The sequence below is a fragment of the Equus przewalskii genome, chromosome 4 (genome assembly GCF_037783145.1).
Source record: "Equus przewalskii isolate Varuska chromosome 4, EquPr2, whole genome shotgun sequence".
Classification (NCBI taxonomy): domain Eukaryota; kingdom Metazoa; phylum Chordata; class Mammalia; order Perissodactyla; family Equidae; genus Equus; species Equus przewalskii.
This window is the reverse complement of record NC_091834.1, coordinates 70,306,936-70,333,861: the sequence shown is the minus strand read 5'-3', so window position 1 is coordinate 70,333,861 and position 26,926 is coordinate 70,306,936. Positions and strand designations below refer to the sequence as shown.

General features: G+C 41.8%; 1 protein-coding gene across 4 annotated transcripts in view; it reads right to left on the bottom strand.

Annotated features, from left to right (window-relative positions):
* Positions 1-18,716: 18,716 nt before the first annotated feature.
* ZNF277 (zinc finger protein 277) overlaps positions 18,717-26,926 on the bottom strand; it is a 118,343-nt gene continuing 110,133 nt past the window's right edge. For all 4 annotated transcript variants that reach the window (XM_070617604.1, XM_070617606.1, XM_070617605.1 and 1 more), the window contains exons 10-12: positions 26,541-26,583; positions 25,337-25,511; positions 18,717-23,886 (exon numbers count right to left, since the gene is read on the bottom strand). In XM_070617604.1, the coding sequence (XP_070473705.1) occupies positions 23,700-23,886; positions 25,337-25,511; positions 26,541-26,583 (405 nt within the window). In that variant the 3' untranslated portion in view covers positions 18,717-23,699. The remainder of the gene's footprint in view (positions 23,887-25,336; positions 25,512-26,540; positions 26,584-26,926) is intronic.

Here is a 26,926-nt window from a genome sequence, read left to right as displayed (position 1 = left end):
AAATAAAGTAGGGAAGAAGAATAGAGAAGGAGTATAGAGTGGACTGCAGCGGTCAGGGAAGCTTTCACTGTGGAAGTGCTACTCCCCAGCAAAGGGTGAGAGAGTGAGTCAAGCAGCACCCAGAGGAAGTGTTCCAGGCAGAAGGGACAGCAAGTGCAAAGTCCCCAAGTTGGGAGCATGCCTGGCTTGTGCAAGGAACAGCAAGGAGGCCAATGTTCCAGGATCAGAGTAAGCAAGAGAAAGAGAGTTGTAGAGAAGGAGGTAATGGGAATCAGGTCGTGTAGGGTCTCAGGGGACCTGGGAAGGACTTTGGCTTTTGCCCTGGGTAGAATTGGAGCATTTTGAGCAGAGAAGAGAAAAGGCCTGACTTCACCCTGTTAGGAGCCCTCTGTCTGTGACTGGTTACTCCCAGCACTCTCACAGGCGGCCTGATGGTACCCAAATAGAGAAGTGCAAAGGAAGGCTTGGAGAAGAGAGAAAGAAGAAAGAAAGAGAAGTCAAGCAGTGTGAAGAGTAGAGGCAGGCACAGGGGAGGGAGGTTGTGATTAGGAGCAGAAGAAAGAACTTACAGTCCACATTCGCTGACAGCAAAGGAGCTAGAGCCATTACTGAGAGGGAGGTAAGGTAATTTTCCCAAGAAAAAGAGGATTTCTGACAGGCATTATCAGACAAATTCACCAGTGGGGCACTGACCCCTGTCCCTGGGGTAAAGAAGTAGAGGACCAAGGGTGCACAGTCCCTGGGAGGGGCAGGTGGGTGGGATGTTGTGGTGAGTGTCTTTTGGGGGGCCCTTCTACATCTTCTCTACCTATTTGATTCCCAAAATGATGCTCATTCATTCAAAATGTTTTCCTAAAATGAAAAGAGAGTATGAAGTAAAAAAACAATCCTTCCTCTAGAACCCCTGTAACTACAGGTAGTCACAATTGCAATTTGATGTTTGTCTTCTAGACCTTCTGTGCATATATAATTCCTCACATATAAATGTATGTTTCATATGTATTTATGTTACACACACACACACGCAAAATTATTTGAAAAATGAAATAGTAGGTGTGCTTTATTATCATTCTCTCCTTTTCCCTCCACTTACGTTATGTTCTTCCCTCCAGATTAGGATGTACAGATCTGCCTCACTCTTTTTCTTTTTAAATAGGTTTCCAAAAAAAATTGTGGTAAAATACACATAACATATAATTTAGCACTTTAACCATTTTTAAATGTACAGCTCAGCTGGTCAAGTCCACACATGTTGTTTTGTGTCTCTCATTTCTTAAGAGATGGGACAGCAGAAGAGTCAAACACGTGGACTTTGGAGTCAGACTGCCTGGGTTCCACCCCCAGCTCCATGACAATCAGCTGTGTGGCCTTGGGCACGTTATCTAACCTCTGGATGCCACGGGTTCTACATCTGTAAAATGAGAGTATTAACACCATCTATCTGGCAGGAGTGCTGTGAACATCAAATGCACATTAACACTTAAAGTACTCAGAACAGGGCCTAGCATGCAAGAAGGGTTAACTAGAGGACAAATTATATCTAAATATAAGCATACATCATAACTTATCTAACCAATTCCCTACGAATAGCCAGGTGGCATATTTTGGTGGATGGCTGCTCAGGGGCAGTTGGAGAGGTGAGTAAGCACACATTAGCTGACCTCTGTGACCAGAGGGGGTTGTTGGCGTTCAGTGGGGGAAGAGCAGCGACGGTGAACATGCTACAGTCAGCTGGACAGGCCTGAACAATGAAGAGTTCCCACCCGAAGTGTCACTAGCAGAGAAACCCTGCCATGCCTTCTAAGGCTGCTCTCCCACTTGTCATTTTTTCCCACAGGTTTCCTTGCACACAAACTAAATGATAAATGTAGAAGATTATTCAATGTAGTTTTGTTTCAAATAGTAACACAATGGAAATAACCCAAATGCTCTTCTCAAAGTGGGACTAGTTACATAATAATTTATAGTACATTCATGCAATGGAATGTTATGCAGCCGTTTTAAAAGACTGAGAAACTTCCCCATGTACTAATATGGAAAGATTTCCAAAATGTATTAAGTGGAAAAAGAAACATCTAGAGTGATATACACAGTACGTGAATGTTTCTGTAAAAAGGACGGTGGAAGATAAGAAGCCATGTTTACATAAGGTTTTATTCGTGTAAAGTAGTAGAAACCAATAAATGTGGTTACCTGGGAAAGGGTTTGCAGGCAGAGGTGGGACTGCGGTGCATGGGATCAGGGTGGCAATTAGACTTTTAACATTTGCCTTTTTCTATATATATACAATGGATACTACTCAGCCATAAAAAAGGACAAAATTGGCCCATTCGCAACAACACGGATGGACCTTGAGGGTATTATGTTAAGCGAAATAAGCCAGACAGAGAAAGACGAACTCTATGACTCCACTCAGAGGTGGAAGTTAACATATAGACAAAGAGAACTGATCGGTGGTTACCAGGGGAAAGGAGGGGGGGAGGGCACAAAGGGTGAAGTGGTGTACCCACAACATGACTAACAACAATGTACAACTGAAATTTCACAAGGTTGTAAACTATCATAATCTTAACAAAAAAAAATTAGAATCATGTGAATGTCGTGGTCTTTTTTTTTTTTTTAAAGATTTTATTTTTTTCCTTTTTCTCCCCAAAGCCCCCCGGCACGTAGTTGTATATTCTTTGTTGTGGGTCCTTCTAGTTGGGGCATGTGGGACGCTGCCTCAGCATAGTTTGATGAGCAGTGCCACGTCCGCACCCAGGATTTGAACCAATGAAACACTGGGCCGCCTGCTGTGGAGAGCGTGAACTTAACCACTCGGCCACAGGGCCAGCCCCTTGTGGTCTTTTTTTTTAAACTAAGGAATGAGGCAAGATTTCCTCAAGCATTTGTGGCACCTGGAGCACAAGTGTAAATGACGGCCCACATACTATAAGTCCAAACATGGGAAAGTTATAAATCAAGCTAACAAACTGCTAAATAAAATATGTTCTCTTCTCCTACCTTGATAACTAAACTTCTTTAATGACAAAATAGATAAAAAAAGTGTAAAATTTGAAAGTTGGCAAAATATCAAACACGATAAAATTAAATTATTATTGAGCGTATCTGCATGGCCCATTGATAGTTTGGTGGCGTTTGGAAGAGTAATAAAGAGATGCATAATTCACAATGTACTTTATATTTATTCCACACACTTCTTTTTCTTGACTTCATTTCAATAAAGCACGAATCATGTAGTTATAATCAAGATTTTCACATAATTTGAGTCCTATTGACAGTAATATCAAATTAGGCAAACTTTCTTAAGTAAAGTTTTTAGGTTTTTTTCCTTAAATAGTTTCAATTTGAGGAAACTGCTCTGCTGAGGCAGAAACAACTAAAACTGTCAGTAACTTTTTAAAGCAATTCTTAGATTGGAAATAAACCATGAAATTTAGATATCATCTTCAAATATTATAATGGGGTCTTTATTGCGGAAATTATTACAAAATATTTAAATTTTATTCTATAAATTAATAGCACTCAATTGCCCTTTACATCGTCTCTCAAAGGAGTATCTAGATCTATACAGTATTTCTTAAATTCTTCTCAGTTCCAAATTTTCAATGCTGAGATATAAAGAAAATTAAAGGGAGCCAGCCCTGTGGCTGAGTGGTTAAGTTTGCGCACTCTGCTTTGGTGGCCCAGGGTTTCGCCTGTTCAGATCCTGGGCTCAGACACGGCACCGCTCATCAAGCCATGCTGAGGCGGCACCCCACATGCCACAACTAGAATTTCTGGACGCACAACTAAAAATTCACAACTATGTACTGTGGGGCTTTGGGGAGAAAAAGGAAAAATAAAATCTTGAAAAGAAGAAAATTAGAAATAGCACACCTCCTTCAGTATCCTACTTCAAAGGACTCAAAATTTCAGAACTTCCTACGTCAACCTGAAGTATGAATGAATACCATTAGTTTCTTTTAAATTGGGAGGCTGTATAAGTCAAAATAAAATAAAAGTAGGAAAAGCATCTGTAATATTTAAAAACTCAATTGTTATTATGGAGATTGATAATGTGGTCAAGAAGGAACTCTGAAGTAAATGGACACAGGTGAGGATGTGGTCAACATAATGCAGTCAGCAACAAACCACTCTGCTTTCAAAGTGTCTCAAATCATAACAGAACTGAAGAAGTAATGGCAACCAATTTCCCAGAACAGCTAAGAGCACATAGCAAAACCTGAACCAATCATCTGAGACAGATGGAGACAGACGCACGGGGCTAGGTAACAAGACTCTCTCTAAAGAGACTTCATAGATGGAGGAAAATCCCAAGTCTCAGAAGAGACGGTAATTAATCCAATTATTTCATTGAGCTTGAGATTCTTGCTATAATGTTTCTAGAACATTCGTGTGACTCTGATCTTGACAGTATGGTCAACTATCTATAATATAGTAGCGAGGATCTGATACAAAACTATAATGTCCTGAATACTTTATTAAAAATGCTTTATATAGAGTAGAATTTGATATTCTGATTACTTACTAAAGGAACATATCTTAAAGTTAACTGAATAAGAGAAAATGGTTATTAGGGAGCAAGAGGAAGAGAGAAAACTGAAGGAGGTCATTTACGTGGAAAGAGGATTGGATGAGGTGAGCACCGAGTGCATTGACTTATCAAGGTAGACATATTCATTCAAAACCCCTGTGCTTTTTACTCAAATACTCTGAGGGATGTCACATTCAAGAAGCACAGGCTAACAAGCCCAAACATCATTTTATGGTAACTCAAGTTATTTCCTTGAGTTCTCAACACTGAAATAGGGGCTGGGGTCGACACATAGATGGGTGGCCCAAACTCCCTTCAGAGCAGGACTTGCTTCTCACCTGGGGGTTGGGAAGGAGCATGTAGTGCAGTGAGCTGCAGAGAACTGCTTCTCCTGAGTTCTCTGCCTTTCCAGGGCAGCCCACATTCTCTGACTGAGCCAACTGGGGAGGTAAAGGCACATTCATTCTGGCTTGGCACAGAACCCTTGCTCTAGAGCTCCTTGACAAATTGACCAAGTCTACGCTGAGCTTGCTTTGCAGGTCAACCTCTTCCTCTCTCTGATCCTGTTCCCGTCTTCTTCCCTGCACAGGTGTTGATTCCTAACAAACACCTTGCAATCCAAACTCCACCTCAGCATCTGCTTCCAGACAACCCAAGCTACGAGAGCTGGTACCAGGAGTGGTCCAAGAAAGCAGGCAATAAGATGGGGTTTAGGAGCAGTTTGCCACTTCTGTCTGGCAGTGAGGATACCAATTACTGGAAGTAGGAGGAACATGAACATCCCTGGAGCAAGGGGGCAGCCCAATTGTTAAAACTTTCACTGCAGTGAATTGGGAGGCTGTATTCGTAGAAGGGAATGAACTAGTTGGAGTGATTTATCTGACATTTGAGATGTGTGGAGAAAAGAACAGGTGCAAGGATAAGAGTAGTGGATAGCAATTGCTAAGTGCCCATGATGCTCTACAGAAAGATAATGAACTTTTAAGGGCTGAGTGATAGGCAAGTGAAAGCCAGAGAGCCTCTGTAAGTGCATACAAAGAAGCTCTCATCTCCTCCAGGAGGGTGGAGAAAGCCAGCGGCCAAGTGCAGGAAGGTTGAACACTCAGTCAAGACCTCTGACTCCCAGACTCCTCTGAATTTGGTGAGGCTGCAGACTACAGATGCTGCTCACCTATGCTATTATGAGCTATCATTCCTCCATCTCCTCACCCCAGAAGACAATGCAGAAGCCTCTCCCTCCTCAAGGTATTATGTGACATTTACTCAGATAACTGTGCAATGGAGAAAGGGGAACACCTGGACATTTCAAGGGTTATTGGAACAAGATCTGAGTAGATATTGATACCCAGAGACCCAAAGCATCACTGTAGCCGCCTTGTTATAGTGAGGGTATATAGAGACTAGGTAATAAGTGAAATCCTACTCAAGTTCTGGCTTAGTGGTCTCTGTGTCCATGGACCCACCCTATGATCAGTTGTCCTGCCACTAAATGTTCACCTGGGATTTACATACTTGGCAGGGTGCAACTCCCACATCAGGTCCTTTGGTCTGTTGGACAGGAGCTCATCATGGGAAGGGCCAAATGGAAGTCTCTGAACCTCTTCTCCCCTCAAGATAGTGATACTGTATCCTGAGAGAAAAAGCAGAGATTTGTGCCACTCTTGAGGATAAAAAATTTCAGGGGTGGTGGTCCCCAAGGCATCTCCATTTAATTTGCAAATCCAGGCCCTGATGGATCCTGAAAGATTACTATAGACCAGGGTTTGGCAAACTTTTTCCATAAAGGGCCAGATAATAAATATTTTAGATTTTGCTGGCCATAGAGTTTCTGTTGCAACTACTCAATTCTCTGTTGTAGCACAAAAGCAGCCCTAGACAATTTGTAAATGTGGCTATGTTCCAATGAAATACAATAACATTAAAAAAAAATAAAATTTATTTACAAAAATAGGCAGAGGGCTGGATTTAGCTCTCAGGCTCAAGTTTGCTGACTCCTGGTGTAGACCACAACAAGCACATCCATGTAATAGCCTACATGACATCCACCACGCAAGATGAGATATCTTTGCTAGAGAAAGTAATATGGCCTCAGGAATACGGTATGTGGTCTTGATTTGGTGAATGCATTGTTTTCTATCACAGTCAAGAAAGGAGATCAGAAATGGTTCACATTCATATCAAATGGACGACAACAAACATTTTCAGCTTTGCCCCAGAGTTATGTAAACTGCCCTCTGTCACAATATACTACGAGGAGATCTGGACTATCTTGACATTCCTCAGAACATGATATTGACCCATTACAGAGTGTGCATTGTGTTAATCAGGCCAGAGCAGCACGAGGTAACCAGCAGCCTGGAGCCCTTGGTAAGACCTCCACAGGTGCTCCAGAAGGTGGGAGATAAACTCTAAATATACAGGGGCCTGTTACATCCATTAAACTTTTATGGTCCAGTGGTCTGGGGCATGATGAACATCCCCTCCTAAGGGAAAGACAAATTACTACATCTTTTATTCCTGCCATGAAGAAGGATGCACAATACCTGGGAGGCCTCCTTCTTTGGGTTCTGAGGATGTCCTGTTCTACAGCTATCAATACTTTTATGGCCCATACACTGAGTGAGGTGAGTGGCTGCTGGGTTTGAGAGCTGCAAAACAGCAAAGGGCTCTGTAGCAGGTCCAGGCTGCGATGTAAGCAGCCCTCCTGTGTGAGTCACATGATTCAGCAGATCCTATGGTATTGCAGGTATCACTGTGGGAAAAATTGCTGTGTGGAGTTTGTGACAAGTCCCAGTGGAAGAGTCAAAATATAGGCCCCTGAGGTTCACAAGCAAGGCCATGCCTTTTGAAAAACAACTCCTGGCATGCTACCAGGCCCTGGTAGAGACAGAATGTTTGACATAGGATACCAAATGACCAAGCTTCTAGAGCTGCCCATCATAAGCCTGTAAGATCCACCAAGTTGTAATATTGGACTGGCCCAACAATAATCCTTCACAAAATGGAAGTGGTATACCCAAGATTGAGCATGAACAGGACCAGAGGGCATAAGCAAACTGCATGAGAAAATAGACCAGACCCCCATGGCACCCACTGCTGTTACACCACCACCCATCCCTCAACTCGCTAGCATTCCCTCCTCAGCTCACACATATGCTGCATGGGTGATCCTACATGACAACTGAGAAAGGAGGAGAAAGCTCAGACTTGATTTATGGATGGGTCAGTGCACTACATGTATGCAGTCTGAAAATGGACAGCAACCACCCTTCAGCCTCACTCAGGGGTGGACTTGAAAGACAGTGGCAAAGGAAAATTCTCCCAATGGACAGAACTTGGGGTATATCTAGTTATTCATTTTGTGTGGTAAGAGAAATGGCTCGATTAGAATATTTATAGGTTCACTGGTGGTATCAAATGGGCTAGCCAGCTGGTGAGGGGCCTGCAAGGAAAAAGATCAGAAGACTGGGGACAAGGCAAACCTGGGGGAGGGCATTGGTTGGACATTGGGCATGGGCACAAACTGTGACGATCTTTGAATCACATGTTGGCATCCCCCGACAGTGTCTATCACAGAAGAGGCAATGAACAACTCAGTAATCAAAATGACCAGGCCAATCAATGTCTGCCAGGCTTTGTCATCAGCTAGTCCAGTGCTGACATATTAATGAAGTGGCCATGGTGGCAAAGATGGAGGTGATGCATGGGCCAGCAGCATGGACTCTCACTTACCAAGACTGATCATGCTATTGGTCATCCCCTTTGAGTGGAAAGAGAAGAGGCCTAAGGTTAACTATTGCCATTGCTGGATGTCCAGCAACAGAGACCAGCCCCCCATATGGCACCATTCCCCAAAGAGACCAACTGGCCAACTTGGCAGCAAATTGACTACATTGGGCCCTTTCAACCCTGGAAAAGCAAGCAGTTCAGGAATACACATATGTTCTGGGTAAGATTTGCCTTTCCCATTTGTAGGCCTCAGCCAACACTCCCACCCAAGGGCTTTCAGAGTGTTTGATGTACTGGTACGAGATCCCACATAACATCCCATCAGACCGTGGAAAGCACTTCACAGCAGAGGAGGAGCAGGAGTGGGCCCATGACCACGGGATCCACTGGTTACAGCACATTCCATATCTCTCAGAAGCTGCCTGTCTGAGAAAGCATTGAAACAGCCTGCTGAGGGCAGAGCTGAAGCACCAGATCAAAGGCATTACTCTTAAAAGATGGTGCCAATCCCTAGGATGCAGAATATTTGTGGAACAGAAGACTGTTATATGCTCTAAGAGAATAGATAGGACCAGGAAACAAGGGTGGAAGCGGGAGTGGACCCACTCCCCATTCTCAATGTCCCAGCCATACAGGGACTGCGCTTCCTTGGTTCTTGGCTCTGCAAGGTTAGAAGACCTGGCACTCAAAGCAGGCACACTTTCGCCAGGGGACATAGCAAGAGTCTCTCGAATTATAAGCTATGGCTTCCACTCTGGCAGTTGGGGACCAGCAAGAACAAAAGAACTTACCATCTTGGCTGGGTAATTGACTCTGGACATCAGGAGGAGGCAGGCCTGTTGTCACACGGTAGGAACAGGGAGGAATATAGGCGCAGCCCCCTTGGGCACTTTTTGGCATTCCCTTGCCCAATTGTGACTATAACTGGGCGAGTGTAGCAGCCCTGGTCTGAGAAGGGCTTGGTGACCAGATCCTTGGACCCCTTGGGGATAAAGGTCTGGGTCACAGCACCAGCTAGGCGCCTAAAGCCAGCAGAGGTGGTAGCTGAGGGCTTCGGGGGAACTTAGAATGGACAGTGAAGGAGGCAGACACTGAATAGTAGTTTGCCCACTCTCCTCCCTCCTCCATGTTTCCCTCAGAAGGACAGGCCCAGGGAGCAGGGCGGGGGGACTGCCTGCAATCGGAAACGTGGCTTGAGGCCCTGCGCCAGGAGAACATGGTAGTCACAGAGCCCTGCCACCCCAGCCCTGTTCAGCCGCGGGAGTGCAGTAGCAGGCAGCCATCAGCTGTCAGATCTGTCAGCAGCCCAGCGAGCCTGAGGGAGGAGACAGGCAGGCTGATGGCAGTCGCAGGGGCCCTGGGAGAGGCTCCAGAGCTCCCTAACGATGGCCAATGGCGGAGGCTTGGCAGGCCAGGCCAGGCCAGCTCTTCCTTCATCTTCTCCCACTTCCCTTCTCAGGTGTACATCACTAGTAAATCTTTTGCAAATCAAACTCCATCTTACTCTCTGTTTCTGGAGCTCCCAACCTGAAACATGGATTATGTCCACCACAGCAGTAATTCTTCAGAGGCCCCTTTCTCCCTTGCTCCCATGCACTGTCTTCCTAAACTTTAACAGCTCCAAGTTTTCTCTTTTAAGTGCTTCCCCAAAGCAGTCTTCCCTTCTCCCCACGCCACACACTTGAAAGAGGCCCCAGACGCCACGCCCACCTGGCAGAGAATCACCAGGCCCCATGACAACAGAGACCTTCCCCCATTCTCTCCCTCTCTCTCTCCCTCCCTCTCTCTCTCTCACACTCTCTCGCACTCGCTCTCACACTCTGTCTCTCTAACTGTATTTCTTTTTCCACATTCGCTGCCAATCCCCAGGGGAGGGGAAGCTCTGGATGCTCACATGTTTCATTTTTATCCCAATCATGCATATCCTATCAGTGCAAATTAGTACTAATAGTTTAATAAAGTACATCCTTAGAGTTATTTGCATTTTAAAGAAGTTATTAATACAAGGAATGCCTCTCTCATGGAGAATTCTGGGCAACAATTACATAATAACAAGGATGTGCCTTCCCTATAGCCTCCCAAATGCCCCGTTACTTTGCCTGCATGCAGCCTCTTGGCTCACTCAAATACCAAAGAGCATTGAAACAACAAAAATAACAAATGACTGAGTCCTCATTCCATGTTAGCCATTGGGCTGGGCCTTTTACATTCCTCCAAACCCCACACCAACTTCATTTTAGAGAAATAGCTGAGGCTTGGAAAGCCTAAGTGGCTCCTCATGCGGCTTAGAAGTGGTGGAGAGAAAAATCCACTCAGCTATTTTGACTTCAAGTGCCCAAGGAAAGCCGCTCCCAGCTGGCACACCAACGCGGTGCCGTTAGCAACAGCCCACAGCACAGAAACCATCATACCTTTTATCGTTGACTAATGCTCAAAAGGCGTTGTTCACCATGTAGGGTCTGAAATAATATACCAGACTGCAAAGAAAATATTTGAGTAGGACAATCTTGGATCAATGGAGAAACTTGCAAAATTTTCCATTCATTTTCTTACTTTAAAGCTTCAAAGCAATAATGAAGCCATCTAAATGTACGAGTGCTGTGAGTTAGAAAGACGGCCCTCCGTTTGGGGGTGGGAGGTGTCATACGTGGTGGAGAGCTGCTATTTAGCCACTTTCACTCAGAGATCCAAGACTAGATCTTAGTGAAGTTCAGTTATTTTAGACATGTGCTTAGAGGCAAGGAGGATGCCATGGCCTCAGCCCTCCAAGGACCACAGAGCTTGAGACCCGGGGAGCAGGTTGGTTCAGGGAATGACAGCTGAAGCGGCTGAGACAAAGCACTTATGAGCCGCCTCCCTTCCAACGCAACGTTGCCTTTCTTTTGAATTCCAGTTCATCCGGTCGTTGCATTTTTAGGAAAATGTAGAGAAGTGATATTGGAGTCCTTCACACAACTGTCTCAGCAACTATAAGGCATTAGTATCTCTATTGTGAAAATGGCAAAGCTTTAGGGGCTGGGTAGGGTGGCTGTGACCACGAGGATCGGCAAAATATTTCAACACTATGGACCCAAAGAGGCCACACTAAAGTGACTCTTGGAGACAGACAGCAAGACGCTGCAGCTTTTGGGCGGCCAGGCGGGCACTAGGCTTATTTCCCTACAGGATGATGGTCCCTCTTCCCGGAGGGCTGGTGTCTGAGCCTGCTCTCTTTGCAGTGGTGGAGGGTGGAGGGAGGAGGTGGGCATGCAGGACAGTCTCAGGTGTGCAGGAGCCTTAACCAAGTCTGGAGCTGCCGGCTTTGGTGCCCACCAGGGCTTCCTGGTGCCAAGGTGTCTGGAGTGGTGGAAGAACATTCAGGGAGCTTGGGCCAGTATCTGTTTACTAACTGGTAAGGGGCATTTAATGTTTTACAGTGCTCATTGCTGTACTCGTAGCCGCCCTGGTTATGACACAGGGACACATGATGGCTTCCTGAAGAACACTGAAAGATCTTTCCACAGTGCTGTGGCCAGAAAATCGCCGAGCTGCTGCTCATTTCTTCCAGGGGCCAGTCTTCTTTGGGAGCTTTCTGGACACCTGGGGACTCATTGCAAACACTCAGCAAGCATTCAAAAGCCTTTCCCGCTGGCAGAAGAGGCCCAGGGCAGAGGTGATAATCCAGGGCTATGTCTTAATCTCCAAGTGGACCTGAACCTTGTGGGACCGGAACACAGCCTGTCATTGTGTCAGTTCCTTCTTATTGACCAGAGATGGTAAATAGGGGTCATCTCAGAGGCCAACTCCAGTTGATCGCTGGTAGCTGCCTGATGCAGTGTATTGAGTAGGATTCTGAAGTTGTGTACTTTGAGAGAAGTCCCACGATTTGTGCAGTGGTGAACTCACTCTAGACCAGGGCTTTTTTTCCTGTTTTTTTTAAAGCTTTTCATGTGTCATGGGCCCTTTGCCACCTGGTGAAGACTATGAATGATATTTTTTTCAAAATAACATTTTTCAAAAATAAAATTAAATAAAAAGAAAATGAAATATAAGTATGGTTATAAAAACACTAAAAAATTTTAAGATACAGTAATATATACGCATCTTTATTAATGCATTCAACAATAAGATCCAGTGGTGGGTCCAGGACCTGTTGAATTTTGAAGTACTAATTTTGAAGTGCGTAAATGGTATTTTGAGATGTCTGCGACAGCTGAGTGTGACATGAATAGATCTGTGGTTTCTGTCATCAAACGCATTGCTAATTATACCATGATGTATTGCCCATGTTTATAGTGGAAGGAAATGCTAAATTTTAGTTTGAGGTTAGTGAAAATAAAGATGTCCTTTTTTCCCATTCATGTTCAGAGACCCCTTGCTTCTAGCCCTAGACCCCAGGTTACTAACCCCTAACGGAGACTATAGCACAGCCCCAGCCCCTGATTTGTCCCATTGTTTTCTAAGACATCCAGAACCCATGTTCCCTGGAATCCAGAGTTGTGCAATCCTTCAGCTACTGCCTACTCATTCACCTGAAGGCTTTTCATCCTCTGACTCCTTGGGGGCTGGGGGTCATGCAAGTGTCCTTTTGATTTTCATCATGGCCCAAATCGTGGCCCATTTCCTGGGAAGACAGAACTCTCTCTATTATATAAATTCTCTGGAAAGCTTAGGTTGTCCTCTGCTCCACAGAATGGACCTGCAGACACCCAGGATCCCAGCACTCAGTGGGGTGACAGCTCCCTGTTGTAGTGTGTAAGTGTGGGAGCAGTCACCCACTGCCCTGGGCATGGTCAAGCCAGAAGAGAAGGGCGACTAGTAGAATCCATGTGTGATGGCATCAATGGCACATGTCACGGAGAAGAAGAGTTGGCACCCCCTCCTTGACTGTGTTTGTAAGAGTTACACCTTCCCACAGGTTGAAGAATTTATAATTATCTCTTGGTAAAAGTAGGACTGAAAACAGATAGTTGTCCAGACATAGACCTTTAAATAAATATCAGCAGGAGACTTCCACGATGGCATGAGTGGAATAAGCAGGGACTAACACTTTTGGAATATGAATTAAAACTCAAATTTGGCCATTACCGTTTACTGTGTTTAAATTGCAGCTATTATATCAAGGAAGAAAAAAGTAAACAGCTTCCACCTAGGACATCAAATAATAATGTTTCTCTGAAAGAATGTCAACCCAGCATTCTGGCATAGTTGCCGGTAAACACTTGGAAATTTTCTTGGCTCTCGTTAAGCCCCCCTGAAACTCCAGAAGCAGTTGTGGAAGTGCATGCTCCGGCCTTGACCTCGGAGCTGTCTGTCTGGCATTTTATTCCTTGACCTCAAGTCTGCTCTGAAATTACCTGCACAATAAAGCTCCCCTTTAGCCATTTTGTTTCCTTCTGTGTGTGGTCAGATGTTGAAGGTGTACCCAGCAGGGTGGCATTTAAGAGCGCAAACCCCACTTGGACTCCTATGCTCTGAAGACCCTCTATAAGTTATTAACAGCCCCTAGCAGAACAAAATTGGCTTTGTGTGAGCTGTGGCTTTGCCTGTAAACTTGTTGACCACCTCGGCCCATCCTCCAACTCCCAACAGTGGGACAAGGTTACGTCCCTTCGTTTCTATTAGAAACCCTGGAAGGTAGGAAAGGTTCTGTCAGTTGAGTCCTCGGGATCTGTTCTTCCTCACTTAACCCCTGCCTAAATCACCTTTCTCCTAACACTTAGTCAACACTTGCCAAACTCAAAGTCTACAAATAAATAAAGAAATGAACCTAAACTAAATGACTGACATCATTATCCAACATATAGAAAAGTAGGCTGAGAGAAAAACTGGTAATTGTATTTAGGCTTAGTGGTGATGGCGATGATGATAATGATGATGATAATAGTGGTGCATTTATTAAGTTTCTCCTGCATGCTGGAAACTATGTTCTTTCTTTCTTTTTTTTATTGAGGTAACATTGGTTGATAACATTGTGTAGGTTTCAGATATACAACATTATAATTTGACATCTGTGTACACCACATTGGGCTCACCACCAGAAATTTAGTTTCTATCTGTCACCATAGAATTGACCCCCTTTACCTATTTTGTCCTCTCCCTACCCCTTTCCCCTCTGGTAACCACCTATTGTCTGCTTCTATGTTTTTTGTTTTGTTTCTGTTTTGTTTTGAGAGCCTATGTTGTTTCTGAGCTCTCTATTCTATTCTGTTGGTCTAGATGTCTGTCTTTACGCCTGGACCACATTGCTTTGATCACCGTAGATTTGTAATATATTGGAATCAGGAAATATGAGATCTCCAACTCTGTTCTTCTTTCCCGAAATTGTTTTGGCTATTTGGCTTCCTTGAGATTCCATCTGAATTTTAGGATAGGGTTTTTTTCTATCTCTGCAAAAACTGCCATTGGGATTTTGGTCAAGACTGCGTTATGGAAACTATTATGCATTTTAAAAATATAATTTCAGGGGCTGGCCCCGTGGCCGAGTGGTTAAGTTCGCGCGCTCTGCTGCAGGCGGCCCAGTGTTTCGTTGGTTCAAATCCTGGGCACGGACATGGCACTGCTCATCAAGCCATGCTGAGGCAGTGTCCCACATGCCACAACTAGAAGGGCCCACAAGGAAGAATATACAACTATGTACCGGGGGGCTTTGAGGAGAAAAAGGCAAAAATAAAATCTTTAAAAAAAAAAATATATATATAATTTCATTTTTTTTGACACCCTATGAGGTAGGTACTATTATTATTTCCAAATATACATAAGAAAACAGAGGTGCATAGATGTTAAGTAACTTGCTCACAGTCGTACAAAGAGTGAGAGAACCAGTTTCTGCACTTCTACTGTGGAGGCGTGCACGAGGATGACTCAGCTAGCTGTTCACTGAAATCATTCCCCCTTTCTTTAATAATAGAACTCTAAGTTTTGGTGGTTACATGGTCACCCAGCTGGTCACCACATGTCCCAGCATACCCTGAAGCTAAGTGTGGCTTTGTGAATGAAGTCTGTCCAATGGGTGTGAGTGGAAGTGACTTGTGCACTGCTGAGGTGTGTACCTATAATGAACACTCATGCACTCCTGGGCTTTTTCCTCTCTGCCTCTGACTGGATTGGCAGCCTTACTGCCCTGGACCACCTCAAGGCTATGATGAGAGAGACAAATAGACTCTTGGTTTAGCCAATGTACCCTTGGGTCTTTTTGTTACAGCAGCTTAGCCTAAATCCTAAGTAACAGAATTAGCTTTAGGGGAAAGGTTCAGTCGGAATTTCTGTGTTCAGCATAATGAGGTTTCCAAACATTTATTCAAGAATAGAATATCGTTATATGTGTATAGCATTCAATGTTTGCTGGTATCTGTTTTTTAACTTTCTTGGTGATTTTTAAGTTATACTTCTCAATCTAATACCTTTTTACAAAGATGTTGGCACTGGGCTACGGAAATTAGGGCATGTGCTTTGAATTTCATTCCCAGTAGTAATAATGAATATTCATCTGTCTACATTCTTTTTACCTTGTTCCTATAACCATCTACTTTTTTCTATGGAGTGTCTTGGCAAGCGTTGAGGATTTGGCTCCAGGATCCAGGATAGGACATGGCCAACCAGATCATCCCAACAGCAAGATTGTAGTCTGCCTGGAAACACCAGCTCTGACAGCTCTGACACACCCGCACGGGATGTGCTAGGATGGTTGATGTTCTTCACAGAGAATGCCATGCTAGGGCCATGAATAAGGCTCATACCTTAGACACATCGGTGTCCCAGCGGCTCTCCCAGTGAGTCATATGTGGAAGAGGTTCAAGCGATGGTGCCTGAAAATCATCGCCCAGGTTTAAATTTTATGTGATATTAGTCAGAGCCATCCTTAGGGAGGGTGTGTTTGGAGCAGCTCATGTAACTAAAGACCTTTATTTATTTATTTATTTATTTTTTTAGATCTTTTTTTTTTTTTATTTTTTTTCCTTTTTCTCCCCAAAGCCCCCCGGTACATAGTTGTATATTCTTCCTTGTGGGTTCTTCTAGTTGTGGTATGTGGGACGCTGCCTCAGCGTGGTCTGATGAGCAGTAACTAAAGACCTTTAAAAACCTTTTTATTAAGAAAAATTTCGAACATATTCATAAATAGAGAGATCAGGATGATGAGCAGCCATGTCTCTGAATGTTTTTATATAGATGAAGTCAAGCTAACAAGAACATCAAGGGCAGCTTTGAAGAGGAAAAGAATTTGAGAAAGAACAGACAAAGGAGGGCATGACAAAAGGGAGGGGTCACGCTCAGACAAAGGCTCTTTATAACTTGGATGACAAGGGTGACAGCTCACCTTGCCCTGGAAACATTCCTCATTCCTCCCACAGGATTTAAGAAAAAACTAATCATGAGAAAAATAGTCAACATTTATTAAGCCTTTCCTATGTCCTGAGCACTGTTTTACAAACATGAGGTAGCCGTTATTAGATCCCCATGTTACAAATGAGAAAATTGTGGCTTTGAGAAGTTAAAGTTAACTTCGTCAAAGTTCCATGGCTGGTAAATGTTAGACCCAAGAACTGAACCCAGGAACTTTTGACTCAGGAGCCTTTGCTCCTAACAATATGCCTGTGTTTATTAAGTCTGGTCCATGGGTTTTTTGACTCAACATCACTTAGGTGACTTGTTAACAGGCGGATTTCTCATTCCCACTCTAGACCCCGTGCATCAGAACACCACAGTGTCAGGTCTAGGAATACGCGTCTGAAGCAAGTTTTGTTTTGTTTTGTTTAGGAAGATTAGCCCTGAGCTAACATTTGCTGCCAATCCTTCTCCTTTTGCTGAGGAAGACTGGCCCTGAGCTAACATCCGTGTTCATCTTCCTCTACTTTATATGTGGGACGCCTGCCACAGCATGGCTTGCCAAGGAGTGCCATGTCCGCATCTGGGATCTGATCTGGAGAACCCCGGGCCGCCGAAGCAGAAGATGAGAATTTAACTGCTGTGCCACTGGGGCGGCCCTTGAAGCAAGTTTTTTAAGTCCACCCATGTTTGAGAACTGTGACTCCAAGACGTACCGTTGAGTTATAGTCTCCCTCAGAGGTTCTCAGAACTTCTTTGATTCCACATCTTTGTCTGTAAAATGTTTTACACTATGTTTTCCTGGTGTGTTCTCATTCTCTCTCCAAATTGTATCTATTCTTTATAAATTGCTCTTTACATTTAATATACAGATGCCGTGTTTTTGATGTATCATGTATACCATTAATATACACAAATAAAAACTTGAAAGTATCCTCTGAGTGCACACATCCCACTCTTCTTTTGAGAACACTGGTCTGTCTTCAACACAATATGAATTTGCTATCCTCTTTTATCATGTCATCTGTATCGAGAGTCACAAACTGGAATTAGCCTTCACACAGGAATTAAAAATCAGGAAATTTCAAATAAAAATCCAGATATCTGACTTCTTTTGAAAAATAGCAAATTTGGCTACATGGGCCTGAGTTTCCAAAATAACACTTGGCAGGGACTGCTTAAGGAAAATGGACTAGAGGCGAGAAGTGAGCCCCTTGGAGGGAGGGTGCCCAGGCGTGCCTCCTGGGGTCACTGCAGACTGCCCAGTCCACCAGAGTCACTTGTTTTGGATTCGGAGCTGGTGGGCACTTCAGGCTTCGATGTTAGATCTACTGCCTAGACATGAGGATTTCTAATTCAACCTTAACACAAAAATAATCTTCTTCTTGTCATGTTGTGTGCTGCCAGATAATCTTTATCCCCCTTAACTTGTAAAATCAATCATCTTAGCTTGACCCATATGAATTTGCCATTTTTGTAGGTTCCAAATGCTAAAATTAAAGGAATTTTACACGGGTCAACCTAATTATGTCTGCTTATTGTGTGTACCATGGTGGGAACTTGTTTTAATAACTTAACCCAGGTTATTTCAGTGGCTGAAAGAATTTCACTAACCAAGGCATTTAAAAAACACGATTCACACTGTCATTGGTTTCAAGGAATATTTAAAATAACTACATTGTCACTTTCTGAGGAAAAGAATAGTGTGCAAAGATGAAAGCTATCTTACAAATGAATAAGCCAGATATTCTCCAGAGCTTAAACCATTCATTGATTGTTAAGGTAGCAGCTTGGAAAGGCAAAAAGAACTCTTTCCTTAGTGGCTTGGAATTTCATTGGTAAAAGGAGACACTTAAGTTTCAACCTGAGGTTTGTGTTTATCCGTATGTAACTGGACTGCGAACAAGGCTGTCTTAGGGCCTGCCTCTGCCTGGCACATCCAAAAAGGACACAGATCCAACACCAGAAACTTTGATGACAGATTTTTATCAAAGAATTCTTTTTCCTAGTCGTTATGAATTTTATTATAAAGGAATAATCTCCTCAAAATAGAACCGATAATGTTTAAAATGTCACAGTACACAGTTTGTTAGAGACTAAAAAAAATGGATAAAATTGTCTTGATAAAATTTAGACATGCAAAATATTTGTCTAGGGAAATTGGATTTATTAAAAACAATGGTCACAAAGGAAAATTTACAATGGCAGAAGTTACAATGGAAATAATTGATAGATGTATGAAATATTTCTTGTACAATTTACACAGAACAGAATTAAATTATTTGAAAATAAGTTTAGTAAAAGAAAAACAAAAGTAAAATATATTAGAGACAAGTTTATAAGACAGAATATGAAGTAGACAGAATATGACAGAATATGACTCAGGAATTAAACTGGCTTAATGGAACTCATTTCAGAAAATGTATATGTCTCATTCATAAACATGGAGTCCAAGGGACCACTGTGAAAACATCCACTTGGTGGAAATGGTCCACAGTCTGGGGACAGAATGCCCAGTTCCCACTAGAGGGCAGTATCCTGAACCCAGTGGAACTCAAACACACTTATGGAGACAGCCTGATTGATTCTTTAAGATACTAGGGGAAAGGAGTTTCCCAGGTTTTTGTTCTTAGTTCTTTGGGCTTAACCATTAAGCTCCAAGCCAACCAAGAGTATGACCACCTCCTCTGCAGGAGATCAGTAATCTGTCATGACAGTGCGGCTCCACCATGAGCCCATCCCCCCACTCCTCCCACCCAAATGGCAACTCCTCTTTCTATGTATATTCTCCTGAGCCTGGTGGTGAAGAGTGTAGCTATTGCCCTCAGAAAGCAATTCATTGACTGAAGTAATTCCATGGGCAGGCTGAACGCCAGCTGAAATCTCCCCATTTCATTTTCCATTTGGAATTATGTCTAACCATGTTGTTTCGAACAGTCTATCAAAGGTTCTGCAAAGAGATTATATGACAGTTTAAAGACGCTTCAATAAAAAAACAGTCCGGTAAAATATTGGTGTCCCCAATTTAAATATAACCCTTCTACCATAGTGAATTTCCCAGAGAGAAATTAAAGTTCAAAGATTAGATTCTCTTGTCTGCTTGAGTTCAAGCTAAGACATTAAAATCTAAAACACATCCTTCCCAGTATCTGATTCTGCTCATTGTGAACTAGAGGGGTTCTTCATGCCTGGAGAGCACTGTGGTTCTTTCATCAGCCTGGACAGGGTCTCACCAGACCCATGAGGCTCTGAGAGTATTTCACCAACAGTGGCCTATATTTGTGCACCCTCGGGGAGAGTCAATGCAGTTTGCTGACTTTGTTCCTATTCTCGCTCCATTTCTTTGGGACTAAGTTATTACTTTTGTCCTAAAAAACCCCCAAAACATCTATCTACCCATTTAAAAAATAACCTCTTAGATGAATTAAATCCTAAGCATCTAATCTTTTCCCTTTTATCTGATGGTCTGTCCTTCAATTTCATTTATCCTTTTATACTTATCTGATCTGTTCTCTAAAACTTTATCCCCAAAAAAGCTTTCTCCTTCTCAAGCTTAATTAGTTCATTTTGTCCTCATTCTTCCATTGCTCCTGTTCTGGTTAAGACTGAAGCACATTCTAGAAACGCCTCAGACATTCCTTGATTTCCTCAACAACTCTGATTCCTAGAAACACAAGGTTCTAGGCACAGGACTAATTGCCTTCTTAAGCTTTGGTTCTAAAACAATTTAACTTGTGTCTTTAACTTAGGCAATTTTTATTATAATAAAGGCTCCCATTTATTTGTTTGCTTGGTTTTTAATAAAAGCCTTGTATGGGTATCTGCACAGCTGGAGGCTTAGAAATCTAAAGCCTCTGCTCAGAGCCCATGTAATTTACAAATCCAGTCAATTTCAGGTCACATGGTGGGGGATTAATCTGGACACTCTGGACAGGCCATACAACTTTAAGATTAGTCTTGGGGCACTGCCTACATAGGCTAGCATTAACAACTGAAAACTAGAACTTCAGATTCCAGTGCTCTATAGCACATATGCTGTGTAAGGAGCCCATTCATAAAGAAATGACAGAATTAGAAAATCACCATTTTGTAACTCCTAAAAAATAATAGCTCTAGGTAACAAATTACCAATGGATACTAAAATGGTTACTTAAAAGACTGATGGGAAACTTTATAATGATTCATCAGACTGACAATACCTGAATGCACTGATCAATTCTGACATCTCTAAAAACAGCACATCAGTTATTATGTGTGCAACATTGTGATCTATAAGAAAAACCTATTTGGTCATTCAGATGACCAAAGTATATTTCTCATATATATGTGGTCTTCGTCCACAGTTCCTGGTATACAGATCCCAAATCCTTGGAATTTCTTGTTTGTTAATGAAGATGACTTTTGGACCCCATCCAAGGGTGGAGGCTGGTTGCCAGGAGAACCAGCCATGGGATCAGAGGTTTGGAACTTTCAGTCCCATCTCCTGACCTCCAGGAGGGGCAAGGGGCTTGAGGTTGACTCAACTGCCAATAGCCAAAGACTTAGTCAATCATGATTATGTAATGAAGCCTCCATAAAATTGCAAAAGAATAGCTTCTTGACCCTTTTTTCCCCCAAAAGCTTCTGGGTTTGTGAACGCATGGAGGTAATGGGAGAGTGGTGCACCTGGAGAGGGTTTGGAAGTCTGTGCATCCCTTCCCTTAGCTTGCTCTAAGTTTCTCTTCTATTTGGATATTCACCTGTATCCCTTATCATATCCTTTAACAAACTTATAAATGTTAAGTGTTTCCTTGAGCTCTGTGAGCTGTCCTAGCAAATTAACTGAAACTGAGGAGGGGGTCATAGGAACTGCTGATTTATAGCCAGTTGGTCAGAAGTATGGGTAACAACCTGGACTCGCAATTGGCATCCTGAATTGGAGGAGGATGTTGGAACTTCCAGTTTGTACCGGTCAGTCAGAAGCACAGGTACCAAGCTAGGGTTGTGGCTGGTGTCTGAAGTGGAGGGTGGTCTTGTGAGACTGAGCCTTTTACTGTGGAATCTGATTCTATCTTCTGGTAGATAGCGTCAGAACTGACTTGAATTCTTGGACACCCTGCTGGCACCTGAGAACTGCCTGTTGGTGTGGAAGCCTCCAGACACACACCTTGACACCGAGTGCAGGAACCCTTTGCAATGTGCCTGATGTGACGCAACAGGAACCACAAGTATCTCTTACGAATTATTTTTGTAAAAAAGTTTTTTGAACACAAATTTAATGGAGCTTCTACATCTACCAGTTTGCAAGAAAAATGGGTAATAGAGGAACATGTTAAATGACACAAAGAGGATACAATCATACAAATTCAGAAAGTGAGACAAATGACCCAGTTTCTTTAATAAGTAGGTGGCATTTTAAAAAAGGGAGCATGAGAGGCCAGTCCAGTGGTGCAGCGATTAAGTTCACACGTTCCACTTTGGCAGCCCGGGGTTCCCTGGTGTGGACCTACACACAGCTTGGCAAGCCATGCTGTGGCAGGCGTCCCACATATAAAGTAGGGGAAGATGGGCACAGATGTTAGCTCAGGGCCAGTCTTCCTCAGCAAAAAGAGGAGGATTGGCAGCAGTTAGCTCAGGGCTAATCTTCCTCAAAACAAACAAAAAAAAACAAAAAAGGGGAGCATGAGGTGTTACCGATTATAAGACCCTTAAGAACCACATGAACTAAATGTAATGCATGTTATCTCACTTAAAACCTGATTTAAACTGTAAAAAGACATCTTTAAAAAATTTATATTTTGAAACAATTTTAGACTTACAAAAAATTGCCATAGTACAAAGAATTCCCACATATCCTTCACCTAGATTACCCAAATGTTAACATCTTACTGCATTTATCATTATCTCTCTATATCCTTATCAGTTTTTTGAGAAAAAGTTACAAACAAAATGTTCCTTTACCCCTAAATACTTCAGTGTGCATTTTCTAAAGAGAAGGACAGTCATACATAACCAGAGCATAATGATCAAAATCTGGAAATTAACACCAATACCATAACATTTACTACAGACTTTATTCAAATTTTGCCAATTGTCCAACTAATATCTGTTATAGCAGAAGAACTTTTTCTTGGTCCAGGAGCCAATCCAGGATTACATGTGATTTTTCTTTATTCTTCTTTAATCTGGAAGAGTATTTCTTTCGAGGTTTTTCATGACCTTGATTTTTGAAGAGTAAAAGCCAACTATTTTGTAGACTATTCCTCAAGTTGGATTAAACTGATGTTTCTTCATTACATTCACATTATACGTTCTGGAGAGGAATCTTCAAAAGTGATATTTTGTCCTGCTCACTGCATCTTATCAGGAGGCATATTTTGTCCTATTTGTCCTATATTTGCTCTGTAAGTGATAATATTGTAAAAAGATTTTTTGAGACAACTACGTAAAGTTGAAAATATATGATGTTAAGAAGTTATTGTTAATTTTGTTAGATGTCATAATGGCATTGTGGTTTCGTTTTCAAAAAATGGTACTTATCTGTTAGCGATATATACATTGTAGGGGAAAGTGAAGTTATTTGGCTTGACATCCATTTCTAGGCAGTTTGATAACTCTAAGAAGAAAGTAGTAATGATAATATAGTCAGCTCTTGATTATTCTGAAATAGTGTCCAATCTGTGCATTCTCCTGATCTTTGACCATTTTTCCTTTCCTCCGTGGCTCCTCTTTTGGTTACTACATTTCTAGCTTGCCCAATGCAGTACAGAAAGCACACATCTGTCAAATTTTTGACTTGTTGGATGAAGAAAGCCTGTGGGGAAGAAACTGAAACTACTGAAACCACTGGTTGAAATTAGGTTTATAAATAATTTGAACATTTCATTTCTTTGTGATTTATATGTCCTCCTTATTACAGATAATCATGAATCTAATGAGATCATTTATAATGATTATATAATAAAACTTTAGAGCCAAATACAAAAAGTCTTCATTTTATTTTTCTACTTTAGTTTTTGAAAAGAATATCCATTTTTTAAAATTTTATTTCACCAAGGACTAATCCTTTGCTGATGTTCAGCTTTAAACTATTCTTTCATGTTTATCACATAGGAGAAAACATGAAAAATTGCTTCTGTGGCAGTTTCTTCTAGTTTTTCAAGCACTCATGTAGTAGCAACTGGTTCAAAATACTGCTTTGTTTCAAAGCATGCAGTTTAGATGTGTCTTCACTGATGACGGTAACAGTTCCATTTTGTTCCTGAGCTGTTAGGTCACTTTCACTGTCAGACAGTGTACACAGTAGAGTGTCATTCTCATAGGTTGGAAAATAATACCTGAAAATAACCATAGATATATTAACCAAAAGTATAAATTATTCGGAAAATTTCTAGGCAAGTGAATGTACATATTACTATCATTTTGCTAGGTTTCCTTGCCAACAATTTCAACAGCATTTTGCAAAACCTATAAGGGAGACAACTTCTGAATTACTTTCACTTTGACCTTTACTGGCTGACGTCAGACTTACTAGTATCCTTGCTAGCTGGCCATTCAGCCTTTGCTTGATATCTGCCATAACAAGAAACTTACTACCTTAAAAGGCAGCCTGCTGCAGTATCGGGCAACTCTAGTTGTTAGATAATACCTCCTCATATGAAGCAAAAATGACATCCCTCTCATTTCTGCTCAAGGATCCCAGTTCTTTCCTAGAGGTTAACAAAGTGCAAATATAGTTATTCTTTCATACACTTATCCTTCAAATATCTGATGAAAACAATGGTTTCTCCTTTGTGTGTTGGTTTTTCTCAACCTAATCATTACTGGTTCCTTCATTCTAGATGATCAAAAATTAAAACATCTATACAGTTTTAGGTCTATTATTCTGGTTCCTTCTCTGGAAACACTTCGGAGTTAGTCCTAAGGTACCTCTAAGGATCTCAACCTATAGAAGAAGAATTATAAGAATAGGGTATCAGGTCAATCCAGGGCTGACTCTGCCTGTCACAAATCTGGGACCTTCTAAAGAGGAAAAACTAGAGCTTTTGGCTAGATTACTGGGGGGACCTGATTTAACATACCCTGAGAATAGTGGAACTCCGGGCAGCTACAACCCACAAGCTCTCAGAGGTTGCCTCAGCTGAGGTTATTCAGAGTGACGTGAGAACCAGCCCAGAAGGCTGGACTGACAAAGGATACCTGGGAGTCTGACACCACCTTGATAGGTGTGTACCAGTAGACCAATTGCTTAACTTGTTTAAAGTGCCAAGATGCAAAATACATATATCAAAGCCCTAGCAGTTGCATACTCTTTGACACAGTAATTTTATTTTTAGGAGTTTAAACGAAATAATCGGATAAGTGTGCAAATATGAAGGCATATGGATACTCACTGTATCACTGTTTATGAGAGCAAAACAAAAGAAACAACCTAAATATCTGATAAATTAAGGTATATCCACACCATGGGATATTTGGAAAGCATTAAAAATGATGCAGTAAATTTGTATTGGATATGGAAAGCTACTTATGGTGTTAACAAAACGTAATTTCAAAATTTATACTTGCATATCTATCTACATCTATATCTATCTCCACAACACGAAATCTGAAATAGCTGGTTACATTTGTAATAGGAGGATTACTTTAAAAATAAGGTTTCTGAAGATTTTCACTGTTTACAATAAACATGTATTTCTTTTTTATTTAAGTTTAAAGGAATTAAATAAAGGGACAAAATAAAGCAGACAGAGCAAAGAAGTGTACGTCTGGTTGAGCAGTACTCACTCTGGTTGATCCCATGTCTTTCTTTCAGGAAGCAGTGATATATGTTTAGCTTCTTCCATGTGAGTCCTTAAGTCTGCTTTGGATTTGAACTTCACATGGCAGCCATAACATCTACACTGGTGAATCTGCCTCCGAATGAAATTGACCAGTTTCACTTGCTGATAGAAATTTAATCCTGAAAATGACAGTATACAGAATCATTAGACAACTGGTCAGACCCACTTTTGCACTGTTACAATTTTTTAAGAGAGCCACTTCTCTTTATTAACTAACTTGAAGAGGCAGTGCAATTATAAAGCATAATAACAGATATCAAATAACAGCCAATACTTATACAGGGCTTATGGGCTAGGCACTGTTCTAATCACTTTCCATGTATTAATACGTTTAATCCTTGAAAAACTTTATCACATACATAGTATTATCACATCTACAATTTCTATTAGGAAACTGTCGAAGGTTGCACAGCTAGTAAGTAGTAGAGATAGGATCTGACGTCAGGTTGTTGGCTCCAGAGCCCATGTTCTTGCCTACTGAGCTAACTATACATACAACAATATACACGTCTACAAGAAAAGCAAAGTAAAGTAACACATAAAAGAGTCTAGGAAAGTAGTCAGTGAGCTGAGGTGTGGGAAGTGAGCTTTTCCTGTCTTGGATCCATTAGCAAGTCAGCACTTTACGTCTTCATGCTCCTAATCTTTCTATCATAGTGATACTGAAAATGATGCAATTGGGTACATGTATAATAAATAATCTAGCTACACTGCTAAGAAGTGCAGTAGGTGTTTTACATATATTATCTACTCCCTATAACATTCTGTTGACCTGAGGCCCAACGTCATATAGTTAGCAATTGCTGAAGCTGGAATACAAACTCCAGTCTGAGTTCAAAATCCATGCTCTTTCCATTAGCTCCCTCCACTTTATGATAGATATTAACAATTAACTTGAATTTTATTTGAAGCATTCATATATGTAGGAAAGAAGAAGGAAGACTATATGAAATCAAATACCATATTTGAATATTCCACTTTGAAATTGTTGCAAATCACTGCTTCAGGCAGTTCTGTTGGGACCATCTGTGGAGACACACATCTTGGCCGTGCACTCTCCAATCATGACTACACAACACAGGCATCCTTTAGAGGGCAGTGTATAAAAAACGCAGTGTCATGGAAAACAACTTCCGAATCAAACTTACCAAGTTCTGACTTTATTTTGAGGAGATCAAATTCATGTGCATCCTAAAAAAAGAAATGAATATATCTGTGAGCATCTAAATTATTTAATCTTTCAGACTGAAGTTATAAACAGACAGACAGCTCATTCACAGGAGTTTGAACACTGTAGAAACTCAGTCTCAGTTCGTCTTCTGCTTTTGAAGTCTTCGAAACCTAACTGCTTCCCCCCACATCTAACTGCTTTGTAAAACACAGTCCAAAGAAGTCATGCCAATCAGTTAAAACATTTTAACTATTCACTGCTTGTATCTACAGTTTTTCCAATTTACTATGTCTGCATTCTGCAATCTGACAAAAGTGTCCTCAGTCTCTGGGTAAGATGTGGCCCTACTGTATTGGGCAACTG